This window comes from Rhamphochromis longiceps, linkage group LG16 (genome assembly GCF_057381845.1).
Source record: "Rhamphochromis longiceps isolate RC_006_pf linkage group LG16, R_longiceps_female_GT1.1, whole genome shotgun sequence".
Taxonomy (NCBI): domain Eukaryota; kingdom Metazoa; phylum Chordata; class Actinopteri; order Cichliformes; family Cichlidae; genus Rhamphochromis; species Rhamphochromis longiceps.
Window position 1 is genome coordinate 35,178,980 of NC_140572.1, and position 26,530 is coordinate 35,205,509.

At 40.4% G+C, this 26,530-nt stretch overlaps 1 protein-coding gene across 7 annotated transcripts in view; it reads right to left on the reverse strand.

Moving 5' to 3' along the window:
* Window positions 1–26,530, reverse strand: part of col18a1a (collagen type XVIII alpha 1 chain a) — a 74,426-nt gene that overhangs the window by 34,706 nt on the left and 13,190 nt on the right. For 3 of the 7 annotated variants that reach the window (XM_085385450.1, XM_085385455.1, XM_085385449.1), the window contains exon 1: window positions 5,256–5,951. The exons of 2 other annotated variants lie outside the window; for them this stretch is intronic. In XM_085385450.1, coding sequence (XP_085241576.1) covers window positions 5,256–5,778 — 523 coding nt within the window. In that variant the 5' untranslated portion in view covers window positions 5,779–5,951. Of the gene's footprint in view, window positions 1–4,259; window positions 5,233–5,255; window positions 5,952–26,530 lie in introns of those variants that run through there. 2 more of the 7 variants (XM_085385451.1, XM_085385454.1) reach the window with 2 other exon arrangements.

Consider the following 26,530-nt stretch of genomic DNA (forward strand, 5'->3'; position numbering starts at 1 on the left):
ACATCTGGACAGTGAGAAACTGTGCGGCTTTTCCCAACAAAATCTATCAGCATTTAAAACATCCCTTGAGGCCTGCTGAGACGAGGGCAACGATCTCTCCCCTCAGTGTACAGAAGGCGGGGCAGTGGTCTGACCCTGTGTTTGGAGGGTCAGAGTTCATCTCTGAAAGCTGAAATTACAGTCCCATGATTTTTTTTTCACCATAATCCTTGTGCATCTGCAGCATGAATCATATATGTGAAGCAATTCTCAGACAATTTAAAGTAAAGCAAATTCATTGTGCTCACATGATCACATGATTAGTGGAAGTTTAATATAAAGCTACACTGTTGCTTAAAACAGTATAATATTTGTTTTAATCTTCTTCTTGTCAAGGATGTGTGATACTCTGAGAACTTTGAAAAAAGTCTTAAGTTACATGAATATAGAAAAAAAATGTAGTTTTAAGAAATAAAAACTAAACACTGATTTTTTTAGATAAATAAATAATAAAGTTCTTTCCGTTCTGCAGTCCACTTTTTGTTTTTTAAATCGAATGCTCAGAACAAACCCACATCACAGTCCAGGAAGGAGATTTTATCCTGACTCAACCTGAAGACTAAACTGTAATTCTTAAACCACAAAAAGGAGCACGAGTCTACCGCCAGCTGTGAAATTCACTCTTTGGAAAAGAGCTCAGTTCTCTACCTGTGAAGTAACATTTTTTTAGGCAATACACCCCCTTGCCTCATGCTGCTGTGTTCACAGATGTGTTTTTAACTACAGAAAGAAAAAATGCAAATGCGTCTATACAAATGGTAGAGACAGCACCTCAAACATGCACAGGATATAACAGCTGAACATCTGTATCCATGTCCGTGTCAGCTTGATGTTGATGGGACAGTTTAAGCCAACGTATTGGCCTTCTTGACTATGACATATGAGCCCATCAGAAGAAAAGACATTTATGGATATAATATTGAATTAGCTAAATGTTCAAATATGGCGTGATTAGGATCTAAATGGTTACCAGTACCAGAATTTCACAATTACATCACTCTGGTAAACCATTAAAAACTTTAAGAACTTAACCAGCTTAAAACATCCCGGTGCTTTTGTTCTTTTCTGTTTTTGCAACACAGCCTCATTCTCATTTTGTACTTCTGCAACACAAACCAGAGGGGGCAACGGGTTTCTGCCAGCAAAGAAGTCAGACCACACTGTGCCCATAATTGGCACCCTCCTGAGAGCCAAGTCAAAAGGATTCCCTGGCAAGCAGTGTAGTGAAGGACTGCAGCCAGCTTTGGGCCTTCCTCTTGTCATAAGATAAAACATCAGTCTCAGCTCAGTAGAACCATGGTGTTAAAAAAAAACATACAGAACACCAAAGAAAGTACACTAGCTAAAAAACATAAGCTAAAATGTTCACAGACATTTAAGTAGCATTAAAAAAAAAGTAACATGTAGGTCTGTCAGCACAGCCCATATAGCTTGTAATTTCCAATAAAAACTCCAATCTGCTATAAATTAATATGGTTTAATATTAAATATTAACTAAGCTTGACCTCCAGAGCCTGACATGGTTGACTGCTCGTCTTTCAAGCTGGGAAGAGACAACCATGCAAATCATCACTAAAAAGGCCAAAAAGCAAAACAATCTCCCTTCCCACCACCCTCAAACAAACTCCCCACATGAATCTCCCGCTTGGATGCATCAACACTGCAGCCAGTAATTTTAGTGTATAAACTGTTCCTTTGTATTTTTCAACCCATGCCAGTGGGTCTGTCTTCAATTCACCCAAAATATCAACTGACCAAGATGGCAGCATGTCATGAAACATTTGCATTACAAGTTATATTTGCATGACGTAGGAGTGTGCTGGTTTAAGGTCAAAGACAAAATAGAGAGTATGACTGCCCTCCTCCCAAACTTGAAATAGTAAAGTGGGGTTGAGGCTTTTCAGATACTACATGTAAGGGCTCTGTTTAGAAGCTGAAAGGCTTGTAAGCGGGTGGGCACAGTCTTAGAGAAAGATACTGGGCAAATAAACTGAGAAATAAAGCACTTTTGGCTTTAAAATATTTTCTTGGCCATCTACAGTATGTGTAACCTTAAGCGTGAGCAGAGGTTGCTGCAGTGAGAAACAGGAAGAGACATATTTAGTTATTAGGAAGAATATAAAATCAGTAGGCAGTTGTTTACAGGCAGCATACAGTAGAATTTAAAGTTTATTAGATATCCTTAGTACTTGGGGCTGAGGAGACTTTATAGGTGCAGTAGTAACTCTACAGCAGAGCAATGCTTTTCATCACATCTATTCAGCCATCACTCTAACCAAGCCATGTGCTTCAGTGGATTGTTGTTTGAGTCATACCAGATGGTGTTGACTGCAGTGGATTTCAATCTATCCCAGAAAGATTTAGAGTAACTGAGAGCACTCCGGTTATACCTTGAGGCAACTTTCACAAGCAACGTGCATGCTTGGGTGATGAACTATCTTCTAGAGTTGCAACAAAACCTGCCCTCAGGATATAAAGAAGGCAACACGATTGATCCTTCCAGTGTGTTGCAGGCCTGTCTGCATTTTCCGCATTACTGTGTCTACAACATTTAAAAAAAAAAAAAAACACAAAAAAACCCACAAAAAAAACGTGCATGCGGTTGTGGCAGAATAATGTTTTAAGTTTGACGACCAGTAAAGGTACCCTAATCCTCCATGACTTCATTTGCCAATAAACCAAAAGTAAAACAGTTCAAATTTATTTAGGCTCACGTGTGTCACTTAGTCCAGGAACCAGAAACATCTTGTTCACTCATGTCTGTCAGTGGAACAAGCTGCCACAGAGATACTGAAGCTGTAAAAAGACATAATCTTGAACTCCCAGAGATACAAACGGAGAGTGTTGGGAGACAGGGCAGAAGTGCAGCATCAGGGAACAGGCTTAAAAAAAGATTTTCTAGAAAAAGATCATCTAAAACAGAGTTAGACTTCTCTCATGAATCGGTGCCCACTGGCAATAAACAGATGAGTCATTTTTTCCAGCATTTCATGGTCACTAGGGGCATGTGCTGCACATATCAGTCTTTGAGAGGACAGCTGAGTGCACACTGGTCCTTATAATCTTTAAATATTTATCAGCAATTTGTAACTACTAGTTTATTTTGGAAATTTACACCTTAACACTTCTGAGTGACAGAACCATCCTATCATTTGTTATAAAATATTGATTATAAAGCACCTTTTTAAACTGTGCAACCACAGCAGGAGAGAAACAGCTGCTTTTAATTTCTTTTTATTTCCACCTTTAAATTCTTTACCTGTTGAAATATGTCATCCTAGTCCAGCTGTGAGAAATATTTTGTTCTAAAAATTAACACATATCTAAAAAGCACTGATGCAAATATGAGTGCTTCCCATGCATGCCAAGCTACTGTGTCCATTCCTAAACAGACAAACGCACATCAAGCCTGCAAACCACTCACTGTCAAAAGAGATATGCTGAAGTTATACATTTCATGCACATATCAGAGAAGATTGCCTTCTGCAGTTTCAGATGCATTCATTAGAGGCATCTACAATTTCTTTAGTCTTGCAATGCAATGCAAAAAAAAAAACCAAACAAGAAAATTATATAAATATGATTAAATAATTATAATTACATTTGTATTTTATGCCAGATAATTGCAAAGCCAAAATAATCTTTTCGCAAACTTGTGTTTTCTTGTGTTACAGTCTGGCTTTAAGAGCTTTGTAGTTAAACTGGAAAGGTTGTTTGAATTGAAATTATTTCATCTGGCAAGACTGAGTATATAATTACATATAACATTACTGTAATAAAGCAAATAATTATCATCTGAGCAAAGTATTACCCTTTGAATATAATTACTCAAAAAGGAAATACATGCGTGTGTGTGTGTGCGTGTGTGTGTGTGTGTGTGTGTGTGTGTGTAGGGGGGTGCTGGTATACTATGACCTTCACAAGGTAAGTCACATACAGTACACAGCACATATACATGCAGCAGGTTAAACAAAGTACTGGCATCATGCTTGTTAGACTTCAAGTTAAAAATAAGTATGCATGCTCTTTTGGGATGGGAAATAATTAATTAATACATCTCATTCGGTGCTGACAGGGACAAATCTTGATTAATTGAGAGGGTATTTCATAGTGTGAAAAATACCAGACGGACTCGGGGGGTGGGGGGGGGGGGTGGGGGGGGGTTTCAAAACTGGTTCAAAATGAATCCCAAAACAAGATTCATTTGAGCCAGTAATTACCTTTCTGGTTACTAACTGACAAGCACTGATACCCATCCTCCTCCTCATCAGGTAGAGTGTGGCACTCCACAGGGAGGCGTCCCTCATCCAGGAGCGTCCAGCAACTGTCCCGCAAGACTTCGCAGAAACTCTGGCAAGGTAACACAGGCAGCGGGGCCAAAGAGCCACACTTTGGTACCAAAAGGAGGCAGAAAAACCACTCCACGCTATGATGGCATTGAGAATTCAACAGCCAAGCCCACTCATTGAGGAGTGCTTGGATTTCCTCCACACTGCTCTGGTTGAAGTAATTGGGCACGACAAACCATTGCCCAGCCATGGAGGAGCAGAAAGGAAGAGCGGTGTCTAGCAACAAGCATTGTGGGGATTCAGCATCCAGTGCTGGCCTACCTACTTCTGGTTGTTTTATAGTTGTTGGCTCACTAACTGCAACTGTCTGGCTGAACAAGATTGCTTGGTTCAGTTTTTTCCCACTTATTGTTGACTGAGTAGCATCTGTGATGTGACCAGTTTTCTGGCTTATTATCAGTGATTTATTGGGTTGGAAATCTATAGATCTTAAGGTCGTGTCTGGGCTCTTGCTATCTATTTGTGGTTGTCTTTTAGAGATTTGGGGGGATTTAGTTGTAGAAAGTACCTGGCTGGCAATTGGAGCTTTGCTACTCTGTAATGCTTGGTTAGATACAAGTTTCTGGTTAGCCATAAATTTACCACTTAGTAAATTAGTAACTTTCACTTGTTGCTGATCCTTAGATACCTCAATAGTCGTTAGGGAGTTGTAGCTTACAGTTGGGGTTAATAAATCTTCTTGGCTTTCATGTGAATATATTGTTAATTTGAAGTCAATAGCATTCGAACTAGAACTACTGTTTCCATTTCCTCTCGTGTTGTTGGGGGACTCGAGACTTTGCCCTGATTTTGTGCTGCCAAGACTGTGGTCCTCATCTCCACTAACTCTACCATCTAACTCACTACGAGTGGTGTTCGTTACTGCACCTTTTTGAGCCTTGTGGGTTCCAAATCTTGATCGCCAGCTAGTTTCAGTTCCTGTTGCAGACCCATTGTCTGATGCAGATTCAGATCCAAAGTCAGATCTGAGTCTTGTTACATTTCCTGTAAAGGTTGAGTTTTCAGATCCTTCAGAACTTATTGGTGAAGATGTGGCATTACCAGGTTTACTTGTGTGTGATGACATCCCTGTAGCAAAGTTTTCTGACTCATGTTCATTCTCTGGTTCTGTTGTTGACACTACAGTGTTCAGTTTAAGAGCCTCAGGAGTCTGATCCAAGGTCTGCACAGCTTTTTCCATCTGATGTCCTTCATCAATGATCTCTTCTCCAATTTTCGCAATAGTTTCTGACGGCGGTTCTCCACTACCTGCTGGACTGCCAGATCCCTCGGGGTCTACCGCTGGGGCTGAAGTTGCCGTATCAGTCCAGGACCACAGCCAGGCATCAGAGTGGACCACCCACTGAGCCAACAAAATCACAAGTCCAAACTGGATCCTCATCATAACCATAATGTCAAGTCTTAACCACGTCCACCGGCTCGATTAGACTCACAGAGTGAACTATGACATGTCCACACAGTCACTCCACACACACTTTTCCTTCAGCTCTGTCTCTACACACACTTCACTAAACAGAGAGGAGAACTGAAGAGGAGTGCCCCATTCAAAAGAGTGCAGAGAGGGAAAGCAGGAGGAGGAGGTGGTCTCCGTATTGGCTGCTCTGGCAATATTTATTCCCCTAACTCCTCCTTCCCCCTTTGTCAGAGCAATGAAAAGCGAGCTCTCCCGCTGACTGATACCTTGAAATTACAGCAGCCTTTCTTTTCACAGCACAATACTGATGCTTTCTAGTGTTTTACAGACAGGAGCAATTTGCCCTTGATTTGTTTGCTTTGTTAATCTACGATAATATGAAAACCACAGACTTACAAAAAAATGTAAACTGTGGTCACATTCCAACAAAAAGATTCAATTATATACTGTTACAAGCTTGAAGCACAAGGAGCGGTGCTGAGATCCCTCAAAGACTGAATTAGTCTTGGTCCATTGCCACCAATTACTGAAAAGAAGTTGCCATTGCGGTGTGGTTATATTTAAATATAATCTAACAACAGTCATTTATTGGCGTAATCGTATTTTTGTATGGAATATCTCCAAATGACAGTCAAGACTCATGTAAAGAAAGAGAAATGTCCATTTTTTGATCATCAATATCATCTCTTAATGCAAATTCTTGGTCCCATTTTCTTTCACAAGCTTAAGCGCTCCAACATAACCCATTGTCTGTGCATTAGTTGTCCCTTGTCTACAGGGTGCCCTTTATTGTTCAGTCTAGTTTACACGCCTGTTTTCAGTGCTCTGTGGGTACACAGTAATCCAAGCCTCGCTTTCTTGTCCAGACTGGTTTCTCATATCGCCGTGGGGCTGGCTGACAGAGACCCTCGACGACTGCTAATGGGATCTTAGCGATAAAAGGAACAGGAGGTTCGCGTAAGTGTCTTTCTTATACGTTGGCATTTGCTTGCAGCTTCAGTTGCTGATAGAAGGGAACTCAGAAGGTCATCTCCATAAAGCTCCCACATGGATATAGGGAAATGTCTTGACACAAGCTTGACAACTTTACCCTGTAACACTCTCTCTCGGCCTGGGGTCACTAACGATGCAACTGACCCCTGCCTGCAGGATTATGTGTGTCTGGACTATAGAAACTGGGGCCTACACTAACTTTTTCACTGGTAACACTGGTGCTACAAAAGAACAAAATCCGCCTCGTGATCAATGTGGCTGATACGTGAGGCAGCAAAACTCAAATCAAACATTTCTATCATTATCTGATTTTATCATTTAGCAATTTCAACTATAACTATAAAACTCAATTTTCGCTCTACTTATGTGTAGCTGGTGTGGTGCAGTACTAAATGACAATGTGTAGATCAAGTGTAAACATTACACAACCCTAACCTTTGGTGGGGAAAATAAAGGTGGCTGCACTTTAAAATTAAAATTTTAAGGGAGTGCTAAAGACAAAATCCAGGAATTAAAAAAAAAAAAAAAAAGCAAAAGGTTACACAAACTTTGGCATCAACAGGGATTTATTTCTCAGAACTGATTACTTGAAGAAGAACATTTATCCATTTCAGCACCGCTCTTTCATTAGAGCTGGAGCTCAGGCTGGAACCCACTTTTCTGGGAACCAGTAAAATTTCCTGTCCCAAAAGTTTATTAATGGGCATCATTCACGAATATGGTTAATAGAATTTGATATACATTTTCTGTTCTGCACTCTCACATTTCCACTTCTTCCTCCCTTCACCTGCACTTCCTTTCATCATAAGTGTCTGAGCCGGGACCTTTCATTGGCAAACAGTAATCAGCTCCAGACTGCTTCATCTTTAAAACACTACAACAGCTTAAATGGAGTGTTTCACTCTTTCATCATCACCTGCTAAGCACATGAAAAAGAGATAAAGTACTACTTTCAACCACAGTGACGGTAGCTGGCTGTGCCAGCAGCGCACCGAAACAGACTAATGATCATCATGCACTTGCACAAATGCAACCATGTGAAATGATGACACTCACACCGCCACAGCCTGGAGCCCTGGTAGGGTGTCGCCAGGAGAGCAATGCAGTCTTCAACAACACACATTTAATGCAAAAGAGTTCATAAAAACTGCAGAAGATGGTTAGCTCTGTTAACTGGTTACCCTATGAAGGAAAGTATGGCTCATTTCACACAAGGCCAAGCTTTTTCACGCTCTCCATCCTGATGAAAGGGAACTGTTATCTTTAATCATATGATAAGAAGTTTGCTTCTGACTAAATAAGTCATTGTAATAATATCTCTTGGGGGAAATAACTCCCAAGAGTAAGTAATAAAGCACACAACAAGACAGAAAGACAAAAGAATACTCTAAAGCAAGTTTTAAAAAAATGAGATTTTATCTACTTTATAAAAAGATAACTGAGTTCTGAGATCCCAGGCTCAGCGAGAGAGTTCCAGAAGGGCTGAGAAGTTGAGTTTTAAGCATTGCTGTGCAACATAGTCCATCACAAAATGTTTGAGAAAGAACTGAAAGTCTGGAGCACTGGTCAGACAAGCTCGATAATCTTTGTCTTGCAGACCGAAACAAACCCAAAGTTTGCGGTAGCGACTTGGGTAATAAACTTTAGGATAACAGACTCGAGTCTTGTGATGGATAATGATTAGCCTAAAGCTTGTGAAATCCTCTGTCAGGCATTTGGTTGTGCATTTCATTATGGTGTAGCTTAGACTTTACAGAGGTTTTGCTGTTTTCCCCCCAGAAAAGTTCAAGTTAAATTTCACCTGATCTCAGCAGAATAGAAACATCATGTGGTACATTCCCTGCCTAATCCATCCATCCTTTACATGAACAAAAACCTAGCTGTTCTGCACGATCCACAGACTGTGGGGAGTCCCATCAGCAAGATTTGCTCTTTTAACTAAGCCCTTCATGTTTCCTTTACTAAATCAGATAGCAAACCTCCGTGACGTTCTAAATCCAGACAAAAAGAAGAAACTGCGTGAAAGAAAATGAATCACCAGGAGTGTTATTTTTCTAAAGATGACAATGAATTACCCCGGGGGTATATTCACGTGTGAGTCAAAGACACGCAATTTAAAATTTTCATTAGAACTTGCCAGACAGTGAAGCATGTCCAACGTGTAATGCATCCCCCCCTGTCAAGATTGTCACTACAACTAGAAAATGATTAGTTTATTTATTAAAAAATGCAGGACATTCATCAGTCTTTTAGACTAAGGCAATCTCCATATCATGAACATGTGAAAAGTAATATGTGTCCTTAATATGTGTACAAACCATAAAAGAAGAAGACAACACAGCTGGAAGCTAGAAAATTACTGCAAGACTAGTTAAAGTCTTTTCATTGAATGCATCAGCCCTACATTTAAACAGCAAAGCCTTTAAGGTGCACTACAATGTGCCAAGAATAGGCGTGCACGTTAAACAACCTGTTTTTATACATTTAAAAGGAACAGGTGCTTTTGACAAAATTGCTTATGTGTAGTTGAACCATGTCTTCTATAAGAGCCGCCCTTTAACTAAGGTCACGTGCTGGTCGCCTGCACACTAACAGAGGGTTATAATCTCAGCAGGGATTCCTACTTGTTCAAAGGACCAGTTCACCCATTAACAAAAACACATTAACGGAACAGTGGATATCCTAGCAAGACAAGAAATTAAAACGATGCACATTTCTCAATACTAAAATATGTTTTTGTTTTTAATTAACAGTTATGTGGACTCAGATTATAAATCTATCAGTTTTTACTGTTATGGTTTGGCCCTAAACGCTGTATCTGGATCCATCCAGAAAAGAATCTAAACAGAGGTACCCAGGGGAGCACTTCTGCACTACCCATGCATGTAATGGAAATATTAGCTAATTATTCATAAATGAACAAACAAGGGACTTAAACCAGTCTGAGCTGAGCAGTTACTAGTTAACTAAAACGAATGCATATGGATTACAAAATAGCAGCTGGTATGAATGCATGAAGGAATAAAATGTCCAAATAATGTTAAAAAAGGTTGAAATAAAAAAATAAAGAAACAGTTGATTAGCTTATTGTTGAGATAGCAATTGATTTTTATAGCTAAATGTTATTTTTTTAAATTAAAAAAAAAGCATCAATAACAATTTAACTGTTAGCTGAAATTATTACCTAAAATGATGGCTAAAAATCTGAACTACACTTGCCAGGGGAAATTATGAATGAAGAATGTGAAACAAAAGGTGGTGCTTAGGAAGACCATGAGGTAGAAGTCTCGGGTCCTCCACAGGTAATGAAGGTACATCGGCTATGCATTATAGGATTATGAAGATCCTGCTTGGTGGTAGGCCTTTTTCTTTTGCATTTCTGTGATGCCTGATCTTTAAACTCCTCAGATGTTTAAGGAGGAGAAATTCCAGGCCTCCCCTGTGTCTGTCCTCACAATGCACAGACAAAAGCATGAAACCTAATACCAGGACCGCGTCTGAAGACTGAGACCATCAATGGGAAGTGAATGATCGACTAATTACAACACCAACAAAAAGCTTCTGAACATAATCCAGAAGAGGCCGAAGGCAGCCAATTATCCGTCACTTCGCATCGTTATTTTACGCCACTCTGACTGTCATTCAGATATTGCATTTCATGTGCAGACTCACAATTTGTATGATGTGCTAAATATAGCATTTATAAATAATTTAATAACAGTTAGAAACACAATAGCCTAGACTATTGACAGAGGAGAAAAGTATGCGTTCCACCATCGACTTTCTATGCAGTCTCTATTACCCTAAAGGAAAAAATAACCCCCAACCAGGTACAATCCAGGGTGACAACACAAGACCATGTGGGCAGTCCAGCTAAAGGGCCTTTTGGCAACAACCACACACACACGTTTACACATCCTTGTCTCCATATGCACCTATGTTATTTCAGCATGTGAGAGTTGTTAACCTCTCGCTATGAGTCATGGTGTAGTCACAGTGTTAGTGGTTATACAAGCATTACGTTCCATGGCAATGGGAGAGCTGGGAGTTTTAAATGACACACACTAATTAGGACATCCTAACATCCCCAGTACGAAGCCACATATGGTTGAAATACATCTGCTGGACAAAAACAGACAAAAACATATACAAACTATAGTGAATATATGGCTGAAACACACACCACACCCGTGTCTGAGCTGCAGCTGCGAGGGCATCAGTCCAGCATGTCACAGTCGAGCAGCAGTACATCTGAAAATGAATCAACTGGAGAAATTAAAAGCACGAGGAAGCGCCTGTTATACTATCATCTGATAATCTTCAGCACCATGCCTCCACTCTCTCTCTGCAGGCTGCAAGTCCCTGTTTGCAAACAGAAAAGCTCTCTCATGTAACCCCGAGCAACAGGTTTCAACACAGTGGTAAACAGCTGAGTCCAAAACAGAAAAAAGCTGCAAGCAGGATCTATTTTTACCCAGTTTCAAAGCACAATCAGTCGTCAGTGAAGTGGAGTAATCCACTGCCTAAGGTTAGGCCTGGGAAGCACTTGTTTCAGGACATGCGTGCTATAGGCTTGTAATTCAAGTTATCAGCTGTAGATGGACAGATAGTAGATAGTGTTCCTATACTGCCACTATGCTCTGGCTTTCAGTCAGAATGAAAGAACCTAATTCAAATCACATCCTCTTACATCTGCAGGATCGCCAACCGCTGAATGTATGTCAGTGTGTGTGTGTGAGAGACAGCCAGGAAATGAGAGGTGGGGGTTGGCTAATAAGAATGGAGGTCAGAAGGTCACAGCTATCACATTAGGAGGGAAGAGAGTCCTGTTTCCCACAGACACTTATCACAGTCCAGGAGTGACCTGTAGGAGCAGGGTACCATGTTAAATGCCTCCTGTAGCAACATCTGAACTGTTGTAAACTAGAAACTGTTAAAATGTCTTAAATTAATAATTAAACATACAGAATACATAGAAACTTCCACTCCAATGAACCTGAATCAGGAAGTGGAATATGGAGGTAGTATTTAAAGTTGGCAATTGGCTCAATAGCTCTACTACATGTGACTGGTCGATTTCGTGGTTGGTTTCTCATTCAAATTCATATGTAAAGTACCCGTTAATAGAAACATGCGGGTGGATCTTGTCCGTGTAATGCACGCTCTTCATGGATGTGTTTCTGGATTGGGGCAAATTCACGGCTGCACGTTTGGTTGCACAATAAGAGAGGGATTATGGAAATACAGCCAACACGTGAAGCAATGCACAGTGTGGTAATCCTTAGGTTGATTGCTGATTGGTTAAAAAGTTGACCATTAACAGAAAAGATAACCAGTGAAGTTCAACATGAAGAGGAAGAAACAAAAAAGTCAAGCATCAAAAATCTCTTGATGAAAAGCAAACATAACATTGGGTTTCATTTCAATATGAAGAAGGTTTCTTACGACTTATGTCTTCTAATTGCAGATGAATTAGCCATAAGTAGGAGTAGCTCACATTAACGGTTATTCCAGTAATATTATAATATAATACAACAAACAGATGTACTACAAATACCAAGAAAAGACACTGAGTTGAGACTCGCGCCCAGACACTGATGGATTGCTCTGTCAGAGATTCTCTTCACTTATGAGCTGGTGTTGGCTGTGCTGCTCATGTTTTGCTGTTCAAGTATGAGTAACACATGTATTGTTGTGAAACCAGGCATTTTCTGGAGCCATAATTATGTAAGCTAACAATGTGTTGTTAGCTCTTCACTGACACTGCCACAAACTGTAAGCTGTGATGTCTGATAGCTAAAGCATGCATTAACCCACACCCGTTTCCACGTTTAGATTCAGGTTCCTTTGCTGATGCGTTTAGGTAGGTTTGTTAATAGAGCGGGCAACTATTCTACCAGATGCAGAAAATAAGCATTGCTCCTGGCTTCACTAAAACCACAACTTCATAACCCTCAGGCTAAAATACAAAAAAGCTAAAAATACTACAATAAATAAATAGCTTCCCATTAAAAAAATGAATAAATGGAAAGATGGACAATTCAGATGAAGCTACTTCTGTGATGCTTTGTTTCACTGCAAATCTTCACCCAGATTGAAGAAGCTAAAATTCCCCATATAAGGGGTGGAGTCATCGTTTAAAATGGACATGGTCATCCTCTGCCACTGCCCGATATAAAGAGACCGCAGCATTACGAGAGTCAGCTTCCCCAACCATCAGTTTGTTCCTGTCCTTTAAAAGATTTACTCCTTCAAGACATGCAGGTTAACTGAATACAGGCCCAAACCCAAGACTAATCAGGGGTGTTTACCATTTCTATTATTCTAATCTTAAGCTTCTTTTCTTTTTTAAATCACTGACTAGTTGCTCCAACATTGTTTTTGTTAACTCGTCACTTATTCCATCTTCAAAGAGAGGAAGAAGACTTAGGAGCTCATCACATGGCGAGGTACAACCCCATGAAATCCCTGCAGATGCTGTGCGTAATCTATGTGCTGAAAAGCAGCAGAAAAGACCTACTGCTTTTTTCTTTCTTTTCTTTTTAAAGGGTGCATCTTTGCACTGAGCGACCCAGTATCCTGCAGAAAGAGACAGACAGGCAGACAGAGCCCTGCAGGGATCCACGCAGTCCTGCTCAGACAAGCAGAAACAGCTTGGCTGTCACTCTGAAAGAGACACATTCCACAAACACAGAGGAATATGTAGCCTGTGGTGCCTAAACAACTGTTACAGTATAGGAAGGAGGTAAAGGCGTGCACCGTATATGCGATAGAAGACAGACACCCATGCTTTACCATAATTATTGCATTAGAGAAATGTCATTTTCTCAGTAAACACTAGCATCAATCCAGGGCAGATCAAAGATGGATAACTGTTCCATACATGGGTTTAACCCTGAGAACATGTCAAGTATATGTACCATAAAATTCCCTGTTGGCTATTAAGAGTTTGGTTCTTTGTTTATTCTTGAGATTTAATCAAACCCCACGACACATGTATGTTTTGGGAACCTCTACTCATGCACCAGCAAGTCAAATTCTTTACAGTGACTGTGAGAGTTAACTACAAACAGTGTTTCTGTAACCCAAGTCTACTAAACCAGTAAGATCTAAGACCAACAAGCACCATTCTAAGCTCCACTCTGCTCAATCATCACTCAGGCAAATGATAAGAGTAATTAAAAGGAGGTGCAATGCAGGAAATTACCAAAGAGCTCAGAGCCTGCTGCCTGCTGGTGATCTTTAAAAAATTCCAGCTCCAAAGGGACTACTTCGAGGCCTCTTGTAATTGCGATGACTCCACTAATTAGCACACTGTCAAGTCAGAGCATCCGGAAATGTCTAAACTGTAATTGGCCTTCAACACCATGCCTGCCAGCTGTTATAGCAACTAATGACAGACAGAGAATTGAATCTTCTGCCTGAAACGAAAACCTGGCTGACTGAAGTACGTGGAGGGGAGATAAGCTGAAAGGGTTCTTCATTTAAATGTGTGCTCGGCTGAGTTTGAAATTTACAAGTTGTGTGGCCGGTTTGTGAATGTTTGCAGGGGAGAACCAGAATGTCAGCACAGCGTTTATAAGGTGCTAGGATGTGCATGTCTGCCATTTTCCTGACCTACTAATTTGAACCAGCTGGCTACAAATGAAAATCTGATTGTTGGTGTGAGCTCACACCCCCAGCGGTGATGTGTAGCTATGGGGAAATAGCTCCCTCTACTGTCCACAAAGTGGGCCACAACTTTCTGGAGAGGAATACAGAAGCCTGAGATCCTGCCTCAAACTAATCCTTTCTTAAGGTTTATACTATAAACAGGTTAATACTGAGGTGTATTTAAAACTAAACTTTCTTTAATGCAGTGGTTCTTAACCTGGGTTCGATCGAACCCTAGGGGTTCGGTGAGTCGGTCTCAGGGGTTCGGCAGAGCCTCCACCGTGACATGCAACGCTCATTTTGTGCACCAATAAAAAACATATCTATGTCTTGAATTTGAAAAAAATCATATTTTATTTTTCACTAAAGAGGGGTTCAGTGAATGCGCATATGAAACTGGTGGGGTTCGGTACCGCCAACAAGGTTAAGAACCACTGCTTTAATGCCTCAAAGATGAAAACATGTTTTTTTTTTCTTTAGTGGTTCTCAAACCATTTCTGATTTCCCTTAAGAAGCTAAAAAATTCCTCCACTCCTCCACACTTCAGTTTTTTATAAATCCATAAGGAATAAAAGTAATCCAAGTGCAATTTTAATGAACACGAGCAAGACAGCATCAGCCAACTTTGTACTTAATGTCTTTCATAAGGAGATCAACATGCGTCCCGGTCATGCACCTCTCCTGCTGACAACTACAGGTGTAACTGAATGAGTGCTAACATACGTTACATGTTTACAATGACATGTAAAATTTAGTTCCCCGCATGCTTACCGCTGCAGGCCTCACCAAATGACCAAAAGCAAACTTTACTGCTCGCCTAACAAAAACACACCTGTGGAAAACCAAACACAGCGTACACGAGGCCTGTCAAGTGCCAACAGCCACTCAAGTCAAAATATGCATGTTTGAAGAAGAAAAAAAAACTGCTACTAAAAGTGTATCTGAGTAGCAGAAAAGAAGGGGAACGATTATCTCTCCCACAGTCAACATTTCAATCGATGCTCAAAGAGCTACTAGAGTAATTACAAGGTTTTTATTTCCTTCTGCTACAATCTTGCGTCAGTCAAGCCTTCGGCACAACACTCAAACACACTTTGGCTGTTGATGGGACAGCCCAGAAAAACCCCACAAACATGTGTTTAGATGTTTTGGTTCCTACATGATGGGAATTGACGAGTTTAATGTGTCGACTGAAGCTCATACGATTACTTTTGAATCCCTGCCAAAAAGAAAGCCTGTTTTACACAGTGTGAAAAATTCAGATACACCGGGAAGCGTTTCATCTGCCATGTCCTCCAGTAGAGGGAGACCAAATCAGTGAGGGGTTAATTATGGTGCCTAACAGCACACGCATATGAAACAGGAAGCCGGTGCTGAAGGCAAGCAGGATGACACAGTCCATCCAGGTCGTCATGGGAAACAGACCCTAAATATTTAGTTTCAGTAACCCTCAGGAAAGAGCCACCCTGCACGCGGGAGTTTTAGATGAATAGCTTCCTCTAACCATTATTCAACATCACATTCCTTCATAGTTGCTATAATTCTCACTTCAGGGAACCTATGACGTCATTTTCAACACCATATTTTCTTCCCTGACTGTAGCAGAGGAACTCTGGATGACCTACAGGTTAAAATATTCTTTATCTAATTTTAGCTCCTCTCCCTTTAAGGCCATCCTCACATTAACCAAGCCTTCTTCTGATTGGCTGCCCCTCACAAACAGTGGGTGGGTAAGCTTTCTTTGCTGTGTGTGCCTGAGATAACCATATCAGGGATAGCCCCTCATCTATGACATCACAGAGCTGAGAGTATAAAAAAAGCAGTCCGAGGCTTTGGGCTGTAAATGAGACTGAAATTATATGACAGAAAATTCAAGTTAATAATTTACTTATATTTATTTATGCATTTATTAAATAAATCTATTTATTTACAATTTATAAGCAAAAAACAACAAAGTTAAAAACTTTTTTTCTCTAAATCATAAATCCACTGTATATCCTAAAATGAATTCCCCACTCCCACCCACCCACTTTTTTCCCCCTCAAATCTACAGCAGAACAAGTCATTGCATGAACTTGAAGTGAAGGGTCATCCTGCTCTGACAAATCATTTACCTGGTTTGTGGGCATGAAAAGAATGGAGAGGGACTCTCCCACACCTGGAATCCAGACACTTCTTGTCTGGCATGGGCAGGGTTTGAGGGTCACCAGGTTTAAAATGTCTCACTGTGTAAAGCTACATATTTACCGTACTAAACTTGAGCGCGGAAATGAGAAAAATATTTACGAATGACTGGGCTTTTACCCAATAGCATTTTTGGTGGGGGAGGGGAAGTTTGATATCTGTAGACTATGCAAAAAAGAAGAAGAAGCTATTTGAGCAGTACTTCATGGGTCAGCAGGAGGCATCACCACAGGTTAAAACAAGAGCATTTCATGAATGCATACCTTCAGCAGAGCTGAAAATTCCCTCTACATTACACATGATCCGAACTGGAATATTCTGGGAGACTGTCATGACTTCATAAAGACAGCGTCTCCTCCCAGTTTTCTTATTTCTATAGGATATGCATTTGACAAAGCATGCAGTTTCCATGTTTGCCCTCATGATGGTAAAGAAGTCTTATAGGATGACTTCAAAAGTTAATGATTAGCAAGTTTGGCCCAAGACCTGCCTCAGGTAAAACTTTAATGGCAATCCATTCAGAACCTTGTGACTAATGCCGCTAACAGAAATCAAAAACCTTTTAGATAGATGGAAAAAGATCCCCAAGGAGTCAAAAGGAAATCAGGAAAGTTGCATTCTCCTCTGATAAACTGGAACAAAACAGTCCTTAGACTTCTTACTAGAGCTACTGACCAGGTAAACACTGTGACTATGCACTTCAACTATAACTGTGGCTTTTTTTTTCTTTAAATTCCATTTATGTATTAAATACCTGTCCCTGAAATCCTTCCTGTCCCCACACACACACACACACACACACACACAGCCAGAAGCTACACGCTGTAAATACAACCTGTGTGAAGTCTGATTAGTGTCTCTTCTTTAAATTTTTAATTCCCGCCCCAGAGACAGTCCACTGCTAAACACCAGTCGTGGTGTCTCTGGAGGTGGAGAGATGAGCAGATGGATTGCACATAGCAGCTGCTTCCCTTTTGTGGCTGTCTAACAAACAACTCTGTCCACAGCGAGTCTGAACATTTCCTTTTCTGTGCATATGACTGCCATGAAAGAGGCCAATTTTGGGCAAAATTTTATCACCTCATAAGAAAAAGTCAAAAGACAAAAGACAAAAATGCATCAGCACTGAGCAGCGAACTGGTCTCGACCACAGCTCGGAAAAAGAATTCCAACCCATCACCAATCAGAGAGGGGAGGGGACCCCAATGCTTGCTACCTGATCAGCTGCATGTAAGGGAGGTTTGACCAGCTGGTGATGACAATGCTGTCATTCTTGCTTCCCACAAAGATGAAACAGCGCGGAGATCGGAAGTCTGGAATTGGCCGTGTTGACTCTGGGGATTAGGATCCATAACCGGATGGGCAGAAGAGAACAAATTATCCTGATACTTCTGAGAGGCATCTGAAGTGACTGCAGGGAAATGGAAATGGAAATAATCCCTGACCTCTCCATCTTCTCTTAAAGAGGCTGCATTTGTGAAATGTCCGTGCTAACATATACAAAGTGACTGTCCTCTGGAGATTTGCCCTGGTACATATTTATTTGTGCGTGGGTGATTGTTGCCTTTACTATTATTACTCCCCACATGAGAACACACACAAAGACAGTGAGTTATGAGAATCCCTGTCAGTTTGTGTCGTCTCAGGGAAGTGGTGCGCAGAAGCAAACTTTGATCTTTGAAGCGAGAACCGCATAAAAACAAGAAAAAAAAATCTTGAAAAACCTTCAGTTTATGTCAGACTTGTGAAGGGGAAAAAAAAAGTTTTGGCAAAGTTGTTGTTTTTAAAAGTAAAAACAGGTTTTTTGGAAGTGCCAGATTGTTTAAAGGTAAATTATCGCCTGTGATGGAAAACGGCGCCGTGGTGAAAGATCAAACCATCGATTTGAGAAGAAAAAAAAAGAACTTTGGTGTTTGTTTGGCCTCGCTTTGTCCAATGTAGCATTAAAAAGAGCAATTTACACGAAAACTGCACAGAAATATTGTGGCTATTGTTCTTTTAGCTGGGATTTCACATCACGTTGAACTTCTGTGATGATTGTAGATACGGGTAATTAGCGGTCTATCTACACAATGGAAGTCTTTGGCTGTTTAACAGTGAATTCTTTAAAGTTTCTCACCCATCTAATCAAACAGGCATGGCAGACAGGCTGGCAGACTTGGCTTCAGCACAAACCAACTGTCGTCATTTTGCCAGGAACGGATTGAGACGGTGATATGCCGAGACATGAATTCACAGAAGATCTGAAGCATCTTTTGTGGCTAGTTATATTCACCTCACAGGAGGCAAAGCTCTTTTGTGTAATTCACAAAGCTACCTAATGTAGACCCTTACTGAATTCTCCTCCACTGGAACAGGTTTAAATTAAAAGTCCATGTCGTGTGTCACAGATCCTACATCCTACATGGATTCATTAAAGATGTTATCTATTCTCAAAAAGCCTCACACAGTGTTTATTTCCACTCACTGACTCATTCCAAACTGAGTTTAAAAAAACAAAAACTTTGGTGTGCCGTGAAAGAGCATGAGTCAGGGTGAGCGGATGTAGATCGGAAATTTCTCCAACTTGCTAACAGATGGAGGGGAAATCCAGACGTCTCTCTGACCACACGGCCAATACACCGGCGACCGTCGTGCAAGAAGGATTTGCAAACGTTTATACCTTCACAAACATTTGTGCCTCTGCTAGACAAAGCGGTTTTTTTGCCACAATCCTTTCAGGTCTGAGGACAGAGACATCAGCATTATCCTTACACCTTCTTGCATTTTCACTGGAGATAGTCCCATATCTATAACTCCAGGAACAATGCCACCAAAAAGTGTGCTCACTTTTGAAACTATATAACCCAGAATATTTTTGCAGTTTTGCAAGTCATTGAGTGATTTCAACAATGCCAACTGCACAATTTCCTCAGCCTCTTAATCCCATAATGAGCGAAGCATGTGTTCAAACATCAAAAGGTCCTGAGATGGTGGCCGTTACAGGGGCACTCTTCTGTGACTTTCCCAGTGAAAGGGAGTCATTTCCAGAAGCTTTACTCAGCCAACCAAGCATGAAGTCCCTTCAAATGGTTTGTTGAAAACCTAAAAATTTATAAATTAACCCCTTTTTTAATGAATGTCAGAGTTTAGAGTCAGAGTTTCCAAAGTTTCTTCCAATGAACTTGTTATTTCACCATATATATTCAATAGCATTTTAGATATTAAATAAATAAATAAAAAAGCAGCCCATCCACAGGGAACTGCTCTCTTAGCTCAGCAGATCTGTGCATAAGACGATGTTGTGTTGGGAAATCTGGGATAAAAAGGAGGAAATTCTCAGGGCTTGAGTTCTCATTGGAACTTCATCTACATAATCTGCCGTAAGCAAAGAAAAGCCTTCATGCAAGACAAGACGACACAGGCATGTAAAGGCTGTGCTATTAAACTTGGAAATGCTGCTGAGTCATCATCAGAATACGGCATCATATCTTAGACCACAGAAACCATAGATGAGGGCGGTCTTCTCATTTTACGACAACATATTTAAACATTTTTAGCCGCTTGTCTCAATAAATAAACCCTGCATTTCTCAGACCGTCTGAACGAAGGCTTTCCGTTATAAATTTCACATGATTGAGATTATTTTTTCAAATTTAATGATGTTTTTACAGACTGATGTAAACTAACCATGACTAATAGCCTGTAAAATTGGAGTTCGCCTTTAACTGCAATCAGGGCAGGCAGCGCATACTTGAAAGATCTGATACGAAGAGAGCAGAGAGCTGTTTAGATGCTGTGTCAGCATTGCATAAATATTCCAGGATGAAAAATGGTCCAACTCTGACTTTAATCAAAGAAATAAAGCATCGGAGGCTGGGCTGAAACAAACTGGGGAGGCCGCATCTTACCAACAAAACTCTTTTATTAATGTCCATCTTTTCATTCTTTACTAACAACCCAAAACATCCTCCCATCCCCAGAGCCTCAAGTGAAAACAATCCTAGTTAAATTAACCAATTAAAACAAAAAGAGTGTCTGTTCAAGAAAATGGGACAAAAGACGGATAAAAAGGCATTCCACTCATGTTGCTTCAGGCTTTGCAATACCAAAAAGCTGAAAGAGGAACGGCAGTCACAAAAAGTATCGCCCTGGGTGCTGATGTTTTTTGTGGTCAGTTAAAGAGGGTGGAGCTCCCCACCACCTACAGCTGCCTGGAATGAAGACAGTGTGACTCAGTCCGGCTGTCTGAGATTTGTCCCTACAATAACTTTATTTCTTTCAGTCTTAAAAACAGTGGTACATCTTACAACATCCCATCCCACAAATGTGAAAAACTACCCCCCCGAGGCATAAGATGAGCTTATAAGAAAGCAGTTTTACTCTTTGCGAATTCCTCCCTTTTCCTTTAAGAAAGCAACAAGCAAGCTGTAAATAATGAATCTTCTGTCTACGGTCCACATTTGCAAGCGGGGGAGTCACACAAAAAATCCAGCGTTTCTGGTTGTGCATGTCTAAATGATTTCTAAAGGGATGTGGCGTGGGGAAAAGATGGAGAGGTTTTTCAGTCCACATGTGATTTACTGTATACCCGTAACACTTTTGTGACGCATTAGGGGAAAAAAGTATAGCTGAGGGTGTAGGAGGACAGAGAAAGAAAGGGAAAGGTTATGGCTGAATTTGTATTACAATGACCCTCAATCTTTTAAACAGACGTACAGGGATTTCCTCCGGTGTTGCTTTGCATTAGTCATGTCACTGAATGGCTACAGATGGCTGCATAATCATTTTCATCATGCGAGGACTTGAAGATGGGGAAATTACTGTGGTCTCAATTATAGGTGATTCAGAATATCACTAAATCCTACCTGAAGTGATCATATGCATCTCTAAAGTGATGAACGTGGAAATTTTTCTACACTGTCAGCACTTTAAGAGCTTTCTCACCATTTCATTTCAATTCTCCAAGTACAAACATGTCAAAACTCATTAGCTGAACTTAAAAATATGATAAACTTAAAATTATGATGTGATATCTGATGTCCATCAACTCATTTGTCGGTCTGAAGCATTCAGCTGTGTCTTAATACAATGCCACAACTTTCCCAGCAAATTCATCCCCAGGGTCAGACGATGCAATGCTCAAAGAAACTGCAAAAAATACCCAAGAGCAACATTTCAAACTCTACGGGCTTCACTCAGCATGTTAAATGGTAAAGGTCATGACAGCACAATTAGAAAAAAACTGAACCATTGCTTATTTGAAAGGCTTGCCAGGAGAAATCCCCTTCTCCCTAAAAAAAGAACATGGCAGCACAGCTAAGGTTTGCAAACTTGCATCTGAACAAACCACATAGAAAAGCTACTTTCAGCTCTTCTCCTACTCACAAGGATATTACATTACATACATATTTACCTCAGATGCCCTTCCTAAAGCAAACCCCAGAGTATCTGTGCCTCCTCCTGGGATCAAATCAGGCCCGTTTCCTGGTTGCCCATTATCTGTCAACCACAACACTACAGAGCCATTTGAACAAACATCAAGACTTCTGGAACAATGTCCTTTAGACATATGAGACCAAAGTGCAGATGTGTGGTCATAGTAAAAACCAAACACTGTATCAGCACAAACACCTCTGCCAGCTGTAAAGCACGGTGGTGGAGGGGTAATGATTTCGGCTCAGTTTGCAGCCACAGGTCTTGGGAACCTTACATGTTATTTAGATGACCACGAACTATAAGAGTGAAATCGGAGGCCATTCTCCCTGAAAATGATGCCAAGCTCATCAGCAAATCTACCAAAAGAACAAATAAAAATCAATGTGCTGCCGAGTCACAGTCTAGACTTCAACCTGACAGACAAGCTGAGACTTTAAGCTTGGTTTAAGTTCAACCAAATTCCTCCACGGTGGTGTGAGGAACTGATAAAGTCGTGCAGAAAACAGCTTCTAGTTATTGCAGTAAAAGGTGGTTCTATAAGCTCTTGTATCACTGGATGTACTTAGTCTTTCACATAACTGTGTCAATTATTCTTCATACCTGAAAAAACATTAGCACCTTCTCCCACTGAAAATGCTACGTCCAGATGAACAGAATCAACCTTTTGGGATTTACTTACCTGGATGACTGAGCATGCATCAAGACGCCTTCTCATTATCTCCTAACACATTTTCTACCTTCCTCCACAGTTTGCGTTATAATGTGTAGATAGTGTCACATTGCCAGCAAGCAAGGTTAAGATCAAACATCCTCCTACCACTTAAACCAGTCACAGAAGCTGCTTCCAACATCTTACCTGTCAGGAAACCTGTACAGGTGTTACTATGCTGGTGCACCAAATAGATTCAATGGAATTTTTTAATAGAAAAAGTGCATACAAACAAGGCCTGTGAAACACAGCTATGGAAAGTGTGTTTATATATCCTCTCTCTTTGTAAGAGTTCAAAAATTGAAAAAAATAAAATAAAAGTGAAAAGAACAAGTTTTACATCCAGTCATGCTTTTACTATTGACTTTATTTTAAAACTTTAATGACATGCTTCAAGGAAAGCAGGAAAACCAAACCAAACAAATGTCAACAAAAAGTTACAAGGCAGGGTCTGAGATCAATAAAACACAAAGTAAGAGAGGTCTGTAGGTCTGTAGGTTTGTGTCACCTACATACAACACTACCTTTTAAAGTCTGGGTGGGGTACGCAAGTTTCACAGTCTGACTACATCTGACTGCAAGCTCTCTTTACTTGTCTCTCTTTCTGTCTCCTCCACGGTAACTTTTATTACCTTGTCCAGGTGGAAAACATGATGGGTGTGGGGGACACTGATACAGACTTGAAGGCTACACGCTTTCAATCCAAGACCAAACAATCCGACAGGACGCAGTGAACCCGGGCTCAACAGTAAAGCCTTTCAGCTGCTACAAGAAAATAAAAGTGTATTTTTATTAAACAAGTCATGTTCTTACGGTATTTCCTTCCTCTACACCTGTTGTCTTTACAAAGTGACTGTCAATATTGCCATCTACTTCTTGGAATATTTTCAACTTTCTTTTTTTCTTGCTGCATTTGTGAAATGTTGGCACGGCAGAGGAAAAGTACATTAACGGTGAAACACCTGTAAAAATAATAACCGAGTTTCAGCTGTACAAACTGAAAATCAGCTCAGGGCAGTTATTAAAACAGGGAAACACAACCTGTAAAACATCTGCAGCCTGTGTTGACACTTACTTGTGAACATTTCTGCAGTTAAAAACAAAAAGAATCATTATGTCCAAGTCTAGTCACACACAGCTCTTATTTTTGAATTTCTTTAGTCTTGTTTTCCAACATCTCATACAAATATGGTCACCAGTGTTTACAATAATGGGTCAGTGATCACAAGAGCAAAAGATCAAATATTTTAAACAAACATCAATCCCACTGAGTACCAAAGTTAGTGCTGAACAAAGACACAGACACATAACGACTTGAATCTAAATGTAGTGTATTGAAAGTAAACGTCCAGAAAAATAAAAGCTGACACCCATGTAATGAATCCTAAAGTGATGCAATAAAAAAGGTTCTCAATTATGAAGAGTGTTGCACATGCTGGTGTCAGCATGTCATTCAGTCAAAGAGTTAACCATCAAACACTGGAAAACAGTGGTGCAAACACGTGTTGGGCACTGCATGCATAACAAAGTTATACTTCAAGAATACAAAATGTAGGTGTTTTTCAGAATCAGGGTGCATTGAGGTGTGAGTAGTTCTGTTCCACATGTGTGGACCTGACCTAAGTGCATGAATTAAAGCGTCGGATAGCAGTGGGAAGACAGACTCGGGCCTCCTGAGGAGGCTGATAAAACGTATAAAGCAGCCTGCTGCATACATTGAAGGATCTGAGCCTTCATAGAAAGTAAAGTGGGCTCAGACCCTTTTTGTAGACAGCGTCCGTGTTGGCAGACCACTCCAGCTGGTGATCCAGTTGAACTCCCAGATAGGATGTGACTATTTCGGCATCACTCCCACCAATGCACACAGCGCAAGGTCGGGATCTGATTCTGCCAAAGTTTTTAGTTACAGGTATAATATAAATAAAAATAATCATTCACATATGAATGAATATATTCACTGTTTAAAATCAGCAGATTACATGCTTTTTAATTTGGAATAATCAATTGAGAGCTACAATATTTTTCTATGCATCTTAGTTTACCCACATTGTGCATTGCTGATAAGATAAAAATCTCTCTTTTCTGGATTAATCTTCCTGCCCAAACTGTGTCATTCATGAAAAAAAATGAAAAGATGTTCAGAGAACAGTTTTATTTTCATCTTGTTACCATTTTAACTTCATGCTTTAGAAAACTGGGTCTTGGATATGTTTGACAGAGAACTAAAAGTGACTTCATCATCAGACTTTAGGCAGCAGTACTGTGTAAATGCCGCATACAGCCACATGCAATAAAATGTAAGACAGTTGTGCAGTAATCCTAAAGTATTTGTGCTTCTCACGCTGAGCAAACAGAATACGTTAATATCTGCTTTCAAACACGTGTTCTGTAATCTGCAGTGAAATACATTTACAAAGTTACCCTCCCAGCACAACAAAGACAATCAAGGTTGTTTCATGTGTTCATGTAAGAAACATTAACACTCATCTGCCCATGCAAAGCTAATCTGTCTCTTTCATCTGCACTGCTTTGTACTGCATTCAGTTTTATTGACAGAATATTCACTTTACTTGCACAAATTTACAGACTTTCTTGCAAAAGTGAATTTTCTAGTCAAATTTCCATCATTTCTGCTCCAGAAAAATGAGCCCAAACCCGGGACGTAAGAGATTTAAGATCGTTTTAAGCTTCGCAACATTTTTGTCTGGATCATTGTCACAAGCATTTAGCTGTTCTCACAGATTAAAAATCTGCAATGTCAGGCTACTTACACACTCAGTTATGTGTGTCAGACTGGGGCACTTTGAGCCAAGGGGGAAACACACAAAAGAGCTCAGATTCCTCAGAGTTTCAGTTGGATGGTGGGAGAAGTTAAGCAGGGATACTTGCTATTGTCTGCACTGAGGCATTCCCCACAAGTTGTGACTATTCACCAGGGAGATTTTTGTGTGCGTGTGTGTGTGTGTGTCTGTCAGAGAGGGCATGCTGACCCGACTTCAGCCACTGAGCTTATGGCTATTTGGACTCACTGAGGGGGAGCAGACGCAAAATGAAGTCTGGAAATAAAGATGGGGTGAAGGAGAGTAGTAAGGGACCATTTAATTGTAAGTGACAGAAAACTCTTTAGCTGATTTAACATGCACCATAATCTGAAAGTACACACACTTGCAGCTGAGTGGCATGGTATTTCTGGCAGTGGAGGAAGGTGAACTCCAGTGTGTTGTGTGTGTGTGTGTGTGTGTGGCCTGGTTTTCCTCTTTCTGACAAACAATGCACCATTCAACTGGAGAATAAATACAACAAAAACTACAAAAATATGTCGCTGCAGCTACAAATTGTTACAGGAAGGACATTCAGAGGTTGAATTTCACGAAGCCACCCACAAGAGATAAAGCAATTACGTGAGAGCCTTAATAGCTCTCGAATTCTTTTTGAAGCAGCATGCCAAGTTATAATTTTGTCCCATTACCAAGTGCTAAGTAAGAAATTTTTGCCAGAATTAAGTCATTCAGCAGATTTAGATTTATTCTGCCTTCTCTTGCTCCAAGAAAAACAGGGGGAAAAAAATCCACTTTCATTATAAAAATCCAGGAAACTATCAGTCATGGTTTGTTAGAAGTCGATTAACATTGAAAAAGCCTTTAACAACCCCTGGGAGAGTTGCTGATCTGCCACCAGTAGGTCAACTTTCATCTTTTAAGGGTTTTTTGGGAAGGAAATCATGCAGCTGTAGGGTCTTTAAGTATTGCAGTAGGTAGAAAGCTTCAGCTC